This window comes from Pelobates fuscus, chromosome 2 (assembly GCF_036172605.1).
Source record: "Pelobates fuscus isolate aPelFus1 chromosome 2, aPelFus1.pri, whole genome shotgun sequence".
Taxonomy (NCBI): Eukaryota; Metazoa; Chordata; class Amphibia; order Anura; family Pelobatidae; genus Pelobates; species Pelobates fuscus.
Genome location: NC_086318.1, coordinates 358,136,836 through 358,147,174, shown reverse-complemented (window position 1 = coordinate 358,147,174; position 10,339 = coordinate 358,136,836). Strand labels below are relative to the sequence as shown.

Sequence of the window (10,339 nt, the reverse complement as noted above, 5' to 3'; positions counted from 1 at the left end):
TACTTCTAGTCTTTGTGGAGGGAGACCGACTGTCTCTCCTCCCAATACAGAGTCCTGCTGCTGGGGAAAGGGGACTGGGCTCCCAATTCCCGGTACATCACACTGCCGCTGGGGACTGGAGACTGGGCTCCCAATTCCCGAAAAATCACGCTGCCGCTGGGGAGGGAGGCTGTTGCTCTCCTCTCCCTGCACTTCACATTGCCCTCCTGGCATATCACTCTGCTGCTGGGGGGCAGGAACAACTACCTCTGCCCCCTGTAACTCAGCCTGCCGCTGGGGAGGGAGGAGGCTGCTCTCCTCTCCCTGCACTTCACATTGCCCTCCTGGCATATCACTCTGCTGCTGGGGGGCAGGAACAACTACCTCTGCCCCCTGTAACTCAGCCTGCCGCTGGGGAGGGAGTAGGCTGCTCTCCTCTCCCTGCACTTCACATTGCCCTCCTGGCATATCACTCTGCTGCTGGGGGGCAGGAACAACTACCTCTGCCCCCTGTAACTCAGCCTGCCGCTGGGGAGGGAGGACACTGCTCTCCTCTCCCTGCACTTTACACTGCCGCTGGGGAATGGAGACTGGGCTCCCAATTCCCTGCAGGACCGGTGGAGAGACCTCGGTCCCATCTCCACTGGCCACCTGGGGTTCTTCCCAGTAAAACTGTACTATCTCATCCCCTCTGAATGGGTCTGGCTCTGGGTCTGTCCTGCTGCTCTCCTGCTGAGCCTTCTCATAATATTGGAACAGCTGTTGGTAGTCCTGTTCTAGCTCCATCTCCCGGGTCACCAGGTGGACCAGGTCTTGCTCAATTTCATGAGTGTCATCCCAGTCATACCTGCTCTCCCTCCACCCCAAGAGATCACTGAACCGGTCTTGTGTAGGGCTCCCAAATTCAAGCTCTGAAAAGGACCCCCATAACAAGCCAGGACCATCAAACTCCTCTCCCTCTGGCTTGTCATGCTCGGCTGTCCAGGGCAGGTACTGTGCAACATACCACCAAAGCGCCTGGTAGGCATCCTCCAGCCACATCTCCTGCCATACCCGGAGCTCCAATTCTTTTACCCATTCCTCCCTGGGCTGCTCTCCCAGGAAGGGCATCCACAGGGCTAGTCGCTTCTGCAAACGCTGATCTTCCTTGGGAAGTCTCTTACCCTGTTGGTATTCCACAATGCCCAGTGCCTGGTACCAGATGCCTCTACGGACTGTATCTCGGTTCTCCATGGCACCCTCATCGAGCTCTACTGCTGGTTCCATGCTGGTGCTGTCAAATTGTAAAATCCAGAGCAATGGTGTCTCCTGTAGCTGTCCTTCTGGCTGTAGGAACGATCCCGCCGCTTGCCACCAATTGTTACGGACCGTTTCAGCATAAAAGGGGAAAAATCCGTTTAGGCGATAATCCCCTTTTCACAAAAAGGCACAGCTACTGTAAAAGCACCAAAACGCACGAATTGGATATAGGCGAATGCATCAAACTCCCGAACTGCATACCAGGGAATAAGATAGCACTCCAAGCTGGAACCTCACGAATAGCTGCTAACAGACAAACAGGAAAAGCAGACATCAGCTTACACTCCTAGCAGTCAATATCCAGCAGCATACAGTGAATCCCCCCAAGAACTAGACAAGGCTCCGTGTTGAGGGTCAAGCAGTGGTCTGTTTATTCAGGGCTACCTGCCCCTGTATTTATGCAGGTCTCCCACCTGGTGGACACTCCCCTAGGGGACCAGATGGAAGACTGTAACAAAAGACAGACATTTAGCATTTCAGGACAAACAGAAGAAAAACATCCCCACAATGCATCCTGGTTTCCTGGAGATAATTGGTGAAGTAATCCAATTATCTCCTAGGACAAAGACAAACCTCCATTACACATGTGGGGACCTAAATACAGAATATGCTTTAAAATATATACAGTCACTTGTTACACATTAAATATGGACATGTTACATATCCCCAAATAGCTCAGGTCTGGGTGCACATTATTAGGTGAATGGCACCCAGACTACACGAATACAGTTTAATCGCCATGGAGCCAAAGTCTTTAATCACACGAATAGGCTCCATGGCAAGCTATCTGGGTTACCACAGTTCACATAAAAATACCGAATGAACGGCTGTTCGGCTACATCCCCCCCGAACAGGAACCAGGAGACGGACGGCTCAGCGGTGTTCGTGCAAATAAGTGTCCGTTTATAGTTCCATAAGTTAGGTGCCGAACACCGCTGGCCGTACGGTACTTGTAAAATGGCCGCCGCCACGTGTTCGGTCGACGAACAAAGACCACCCTGGATTAGTCAATTAAGCTGCGGTTAACCGCAGCTTCACGGAGGTAAATTGAGGGCACACTCCAGCTCCCGAGTGGCCTGGCAATCGGTAGTTTGTTCGGTAGATACAATCTACCGAACACCCCGGCAGAAAAGGCACGAATAAGCCTTTCTGCAGGGCAAATAAGTATTTTACAGTCTGGCCCATAGTCCAAAGGCAGCAGGCGGGCAACCAGGCTCCTCCAACACAATGTGGCGAGATTTTTGAATGTTTTAACAATGAACTGGGTCTACTGGAGCCTGCAGTCAGCAGTACGGCTAAAGTGGACATTACACTAGACCAGGAGTAGGCATCCTTCTGCACACCAGATGCATCTCTCATAATGCTCTTACAGCCATATAACTAGCAAAGCATCAAGGGGGATGTAGTCCTTAACATCGGGTGTGCCGAAGGCTGCCTACCTCTGCACAAGACTATAGCCATACCAAATCATGCAGCAATGCATTAATGGGATAGGCTGAGAGAAGCCAGCTGAAGTCCTCAGCTGATCACTGTTATCCACCACTGCTTGGGCTAATGCATAGCAGCAGAGAGGAGTCAGACTGTGGGGAGAACTGGACTTTTAAAATTAAATGGAGGAACAGCGCCAAAGTAAAGCACATTGTAAAAAAAGGACCCTTAAAGGGACACTCCAGGCACCCAGACCACTTCTGCTCATTGTAGTGGTCTGGATGCCAACTCCCACTACCCTTAACCCTGCAAGTGTAATTATTGCAGTTTTTTTTTTTTTTAAACTGCAATAATTACCTTGCAGGGTTAAGTCCTCCCCTAGTGGCTGTCTATTAGACAGCCACTAGAGGGAACTTCCTGGTTTCTAGCACAGGTTTTCTGTGCTAGAGCGTCGCTGGATGTCCTCACGCTGTGTGAGGACCTCCAGCGTCGCTCTATTCACCATAGGGAAGCATTGAAATTCATTTTCAATGCTTTCCTATGGGGTGCGCTAATGCGCATGCGCGGCATTACCGCGCATGCGCATTAGGTCTCCTCGGCCGGCAGGCGAGATCAGTCTCGCCCACCGGCCGACGTAAGCAGAAGGAGGAGCGGCGGGGGAGGAGGAAGCAGCGACGTGGGACCTGTCGCTGCCTCTGGTAAGTCACTGAAGGGGTTTTCACCCCTTCAGCAACTGGGGATTGGGGGGTGGGAGGGAGAGGGACCCTCCAGTGCCAGGAAAACGGATCGTTTTCCTGGCACTGGAGTTTCCCTTTAACCGCCAGTGATGTACTTAAAATGTCATGCAATAAAGTAATCTCAGCACCAATGTTTACACATGGAATAGTTAATATTCACATGTTTAGCATTTCCACAATGTATTCACTGTAAGAGAAAATCATGTGTGAAGAAACTATCAGTCACAGACATTCTTAGCAAGCATGCTCAATGTGTGCACCACAAGCTTCACCTTGCACCTAAGGCTCTTGGGTAAGAACAGAAATACCCCCTTGACTCAATTCCAACATGCTCAATTACTCCATTTCCTTCACTGTCTCAACTTTACCTCTGCTAGTGTCTGACCCTTAACACTCTTTGAAAGTTCATGTACAGACCCAGCATCCCACAAAATCTATTGTCCCAAATATACTTGTCTCTCTTAAGTGACATGAACATCTCCCATCCATATTTTATTAAACAGTTAGAATCTGATGAGCCAATCATTTTATCTGGCAAAGACTGCATACAATGTGTTCTATTGCCTCTAAATTTCAAGAATCATCCTGTCATAATCTCACTAGATGGCACAAATCCATTAAATCTCTATTCTATCTTCTCACCATATCTGATTGTGGTAAGGTGCCACTCCAGAAATGTGTTTCCTCTATATTTAGATGCATAGTCCACAATTGACAACTTTCTGGTTTGGCATCCTTTCACCTTTCAAAGAGGACTGCAGGGAATTCTTTTTCTGATTCAGTAGTTGCCATCTTATTCCACCATATTACATAACTTTTCTCTAAAAACAATAAATTCATCTAAAGCTTAATTTAATATAGCTAAGGCATTTATCTTAGTCGTTGAAAAACAGAGAAAGCTCCAACAGTCTGTGAATGGATTTATTATTTTTTCAAATTAACAAATACATGTATATAGTCCCTGGATTAGTAGTCTTTTAAAGCATCTGCTGGTTTCCTTTGCCCTACATGAGCGGCACCACCACTTACACCATAACCAATTACATATTTGAATAAATATTGAAAATCACCTATAAATCACCCGTGCAGAACTTAAAAGGAACACTCCACACACCTAGAACACCTTCATAGCTGAAGTGCTTTTTGTTTGAAAAGTGTGTAATCTTTTTTCAAATAGAGCAGATTTCAATAGAAATTGACACTTTAATACAGTAACATTGTTTCATCACCTGGCTGTCAATCAGACAACTGGTCCTTTTACTCGGTGGAGCTAAACCCATGAAGATGCAATTGACCAGAGCACCTGCCTTGCAAAGACTTTTAATTAAGCTGCATTGGGAAGTCTGTGATTGGACAGCCACAGAAAGTCTTGGTGGAGATAGAAGGGTAGGATTTTCGAAGAGTTCAGACAAGAGATCTGCCCCTTTTGCAAGCTGTTTTACCCCCAATGAAAAAAAAATATCCATAATTAAATACATAAATGCTTTCATTGGGTGTGTATCTGTAACAGAGCTTCCTGTACTCTGGTTGGGTACCTCCGCTGACGGATGCTCCTAGTGCTTACCGAGTGCTCCAAGCACTTCTCCAGACAACATAAGTACTGCAGACCTCATGAACTGAGTCTCCTACCCACCCTGGACCTACGACAAGGCTCCAGGTTCCAGTGGGTGAACCTCTCTTCCTTTAGGAGCTAGTGATTACAAGAGCTAGTGATTATTCAAGGGAGTATGATGATCATAGCAATCCCTTGTAGTGATATAGCAATTCTCCCCCAATAAGAGACAAGACTCTAGATTGAGGGTTGACCTTGTTGGGCACAGGACATACAATCATGTTTATATGAACGGCGAACACCCAGCCATTCGTCAATTAAGCTGCGGTTAACCACAGCTTCTGGGAGGTTAACAGACTACATACTCTACTTGCGGATGGTCCGGCTGTTCGACAGTTTGTTTGGTACACGAACACTATAAGCCCAATCCATTCGTTAAGCACCATAGCAGGGAAAAGGCATGAATCGTGTTTTTAGCCCAAAGTTCACAACAGGACCATAGTCCCAGGGCAGGAGGCTGGCAAACAGGCCCCTCCAGAAACCAGTGGCGAGGTTACTTTCGCCACAATATCCACTAAACAGATTTTTTTTGGTCTTTAACTGACCAAAACCCTTCCAGGTAAACAGTCTGCTTCCTCGAATCATGACATCATACACAAATGGCTGGTACCTCAAAAGTCCACACTGAAATTATTATTTTTTTTATTACTCATTTTTTTATTGAAAATTTTTATTGAAATTATTTTAAACCTTCGATTTGTGCATGGTCAACAGACAGGTGGTGCTTCTGACCATGATGCAAGAAAGATGGAAACCAACACAGATCAAGTCAGAAGATTCTCTGGAACGAGTTATTAACATGTATCAATATATCAAAATAATGAATTGCAAGGTTATATTAAACTATATTACTTAAAATCTTTTATTGTCAGCAATAATAACAAATGGTGACCATTTTACTTTAAGGGAAGAAAATATCACTAATTTGTGACAAAAACAGGCTTCCGCATTTCTATTTCCACACTCAGTTAGTGAGTGATAATAAAGTGCATGTCATATAAAACTGGTGAGTATTTTGCTTTCAGGTTCAGTCAGCATTATACAGAGTATTCCTTGCTACACACATATGTCTCCCTGCTCCCTCATGCTTTGGTGCGGGTGGTACGAATGATACATAGTTGCAGGTACTTATTATTTTACTGTTCACATTGAGTCGCATGAAACCTAGGGCTGCGCTAGGAAAGCACAACCCCATCCCTTCTCTATCTGCTACACCACAGTACGAAGGTGCAAAATGTTGGACCAAGGAGCAGGCGGAATTATGAGGTCATTTGGTATTTACTTCCAAGGAGGGTCAATAATAAATGTATTTATTACTATATCTGAAAGTAGTATTGGCGATGGGTTCAAAATAAAACGAAACAGAAATCCACATCTCTTTAACCTGTAACTGTCCACCTCTGTCTTAGCTCTCTGTTAGTCATGGTTACAAGCTCCTCATTTGCACATGGCAGTCAGCATAGAGAAACCATACAAATAAACTAGAAATTAAATAACATTAATTTTCACTGTTTGCCCCATTTTTTTCTTGTCTGGACTGTATTATGATTGCATCTACTAAATCTATAATATCGATATAAAAGAAAATCTCAATTGCATCTCAATGTTTTCAATATTTCATTCCATGGTGTAATTTTCAGATAAATATAGATTTTATGTTTTCATTGATCCTTTCTCATGAGCGACCATGCATGGTGTGTGTACCTGAATTTGTAGTTGTGTATGTTTTGTGTGTGACTCAGTGAGTGTTTGTTTGTCTGTTTCGAGTGTATTTGAGTCGTGTTTTGTATGTGTGTGTGCATTTCTGCAAATTATTGCAAACCAAATTTCACCAAAGGAGAAGTAGGAAGGGATGTATGACTGCCACAATACAATCAGGGCAGTGTTGTGGACGGGTACTGAGGGTTGTCTGTACTGCAGTCCCGTACATGTATCTGTATGCATGCATGTTGAAAAGTGTATGTCTGTTTGTATATGTTTGTATATATATAGACAAAGGAAAGATACCGGCACTCAAAGGATTTTCCAAGTCAATAAATCTTCTTTTATTATGAATGATACATCAACGTTTCAGCTCCCCTAAGTATCATTCATAATAAAAGAAGATTTATTGAATTGGAAAATCCTTTGAGTGCCAGTATCTTTCCTTTGTCTATGATTCAGCCACCAGAGCACCAGGTACCTTTCATTGTTTTTGGTTGGAGTGCAGGTTTTTTTTACATTTATATATATATATTTGTGTGTGAGTAGCTAATTAGGATGTGCATGAGTAACTTATAGTCCTAACTAGTAGCATGTTACTAGAAGGTTTGAACCTTAATATATATATATATATATATATATATATATATATATACACACCTTTCACACTTTCAATACCCCCGCTTCCAATGACTTGGAATGTAAATATAGAAATGCTCATCTGCAAGTTATTCTGTGTCAAATCTAATTCCTTGTTATCCAACATTTATTAAATCTAATATATCATTGGGTCACATTTTATATTATTTCCAAAAATGTATTTATTTATAAAAAATATAATACCACTCTTGTGCAATCACAATAGCTGTATGATAGTTTCTGGCCAGCAGGTGGAACTGAATAGCTTTCAACAGGCTACAATCCACACGGTAAAATGTTCCGGTTTAAAATAGAGACGTATTGTCAACAAGCAGTAATATGCTGCATACAAGGGGGGGGGGGGGGGAGGAACTATATTTCATTTCCATGGCCATGACTGCATTAAGGATGGTGTCATTCATGTCTTTATTTAGCAAACTTGAAAAAGTCTGTTAAGCAAATTTGTAATTGCTTCAAATTCAGAGACAATGTTTTGTCATTTATAATTTTGGTGGTAATCACTTTTTAACTTTATCACCACTTGCCTTGATTTTTTAAATTATTTTTTTTTATGTATCCCTACACCATTGACAATCAGTGCCGGACTGGGGATATGAAGCAGCCCTGGAAAACAATCTATGCCAGCCCCATAAGTCATTGCGCTATGTAGGGTGTATATATATATATATATATATATATATATATATGAGAAGGCGGAGCCTGGAGTTGTGGGAGGGGTTGCAGCCGGCCTATTTAAATCCACTACTCACCTTCATACCTTGCTGACAACGCTTGGTCACTTCCGGTTGCCCCACAACAATAAAGCACGTTTGATTATTGATTTGTCAGCACCTCATTCAAGCACCACACCAAGCCTAAACTCACTCATACCTTCATCCGAGTTTTCATTACAGTACGCCACAGTCGATAATGCAATACAGGCCATTCTGGAAGCAGGAAGGGCAGCGTGGCTAAGTAAAACTGACATTTCTAATGCATTTAAACTGCTCCCTCTGCACCCCTCTCTATGGCATTTGCATGGAGTTTGGTGGAAGGGATTATACTATTTCGCTAACCGACTGACATTTGGGGCTAAAAGTAGCCCCAAATTATTTGACATTTTTGCAGAGACACTGTGTTGGCTACTGCTGAATATCTGCTGTTGTCCAGTGGTGATACACTATCTGGACGACTTCCTTACAGTAGAGAAACAAGACACGATACCACACAGCATTAACAAGACGGTGGCATTATTCAAGACATTAGGCGTACCCGTGGCCGAGAACAAGACTGTGGGACCCACCACCAAGTTAACCTTCCTAGGTATTGATTTAGATTCAGCAGCCATGCAAGCCAGCCTGCCAGCAGACAAGGTTCAGAGAATCCGGGTAGAGATCGGGTCATTTCTCGATAACGGCACAACGTCGAGGAAGGATCTTCAGTCACTCCTGGGTTCTCTGAACTTCGCCATGAGAATAATACCACAGGGACGAGCCTTCATATCACGTCTCCTCAGGTTATTACCCGATTTACCCAACGATGACAGCAGGGTTACACTGGACAGTCAGGCTAGGGCAGATCTGACTATGTGGCACCATTTCCTGTCAGACTGGAATGGGAGGAATTTGTTCATCCCACCACTAACATTAGAGTCCCCAGTGTTATGGACAGATGCCGCAGGTCAAACAGGGTTCGCAGCCATCTTCGAGAATAGATGGTTAAGGGATGCTTGGCCTAGCGAAGCAATAGGCTTACCCGCATTTACTAAAACTTCGGCACTTTTTGAAATCTACCCCATAGTGGCAGCAGCAAAAGTCTGGGGCTACTTATGGGGTGGTAAAGCTGTCAAATGCTACTCCGACAATACAGCGGCTTGCGAGATTCTGAACAAAGGCAGGTCTTCATCACTAATCATCATGAGCCTGGTCAGGAGACTTACATGGTTGGCAGCCACACACAATTTTTTCCTGACTTGCATACACATACCAGGTCACCAAAATACAGCAGCTGACGCACTATCCCGTTCAAAATTGCAGGTCTTCAGAGAGCTACACCCAACAGCGGAGGTTTGGCCAAGCAAGGCACCGCAGTTCAGAGACCTCATCCTGGACTAAAAACAATCATGGAACATGGGAAAACACTAATACAAGCCTCACTATCCCCAAACACCAGACGCACATACAACCATGCCTTAATCTTACTGCATAAGTTCATTTCCGAATATGGTATCACGAATCATTACTGTTTAAGTACCTTAGTGGCATTCACCTCTTTTTGCCATCTTAATTTGAAACTGGCACACAACACCATAAAACTTTATTTAACAGGAATACAGCATTATGTAAGTAACACATATCCTGGTATAAAAAACTTCCTGTCCGCACATCCCATAAAAAACATGCTAAAAGGCATACAACGCCTAGACAGCCCTAAACCCACTACACGGTTACCAATTGACGCAGAAAAATTCAGGGCCTTATCAGACATGTTAGACACCAAACCCTTCGACAGTCAAACCAACAACACACTTAAAACAGCCATATACTTGGCCTTTTATGGGTTTATGCGTCCTAACAAACTCACACTTAATAATATCAATAACAAGGAAAAAATGCTGCGTATATCACACCTAAACAAAATAGGTGATCACTACACCTTATCGTTAAAACAGTCAAAAACCAATCAAGTAGGACCACCTCTTGACATTCAGTTCTACCCAACCGGCAATCAGTGGTGCCCCGTACACTTGTTCAATATATACATGGCAGGTAGAGTGGACCAGCCTAAACAAGCTCCTCTCCTCACCATACACGGTCAACCATTGACTACCTCAAAGTTCGTCAAATACGTTAGATTACTGTTCACAAGAATCGGGTTCGATCCCGCAGCCTATACTGGCCACTCATTTCGTATCGGAGCAGCCACATCCGCCTCCAGCCAAAAC

The 10,339-nt window shown here is 44.1% G+C and overlaps 1 protein-coding gene across 1 annotated transcript; it reads left to right on the top strand.

Moving 5' to 3' along the window:
• Positions 1-3,686: 3,686 nt before the first annotated feature.
• On the top strand, positions 3,687-9,509 carry LOC134586340 (uncharacterized). Its single transcript, XM_063441809.1, has 2 exons — positions 3,687-3,735; positions 8,221-9,509. The coding sequence occupies exons 1-2, from the start codon at positions 3,687-3,689 to the stop codon at positions 9,507-9,509; spliced, it is 1,338 nt and encodes a 445-aa protein (XP_063297879.1).
• The last annotated feature ends 830 nt before the right edge of the window (positions 9,510-10,339 follow it).

What these genes read in the sequence shown, in the direction of transcription:
- LOC134586340 (XM_063441809.1), top strand. Translation starts at nt 3,687, where the DNA reads ATGCTCAATGTGTGCACCACAAGCTTCACCTTGCACCTAAGGCTCTTG. An exon ending in CTTGCACCTAAGGCTCTTGG is followed by an intron (nt 3,736 to 8,220) that starts GTAAGAACAGAA and finishes ACAACAATAAAG; the next exon opens with CACGTTTGATTATTGATTTG.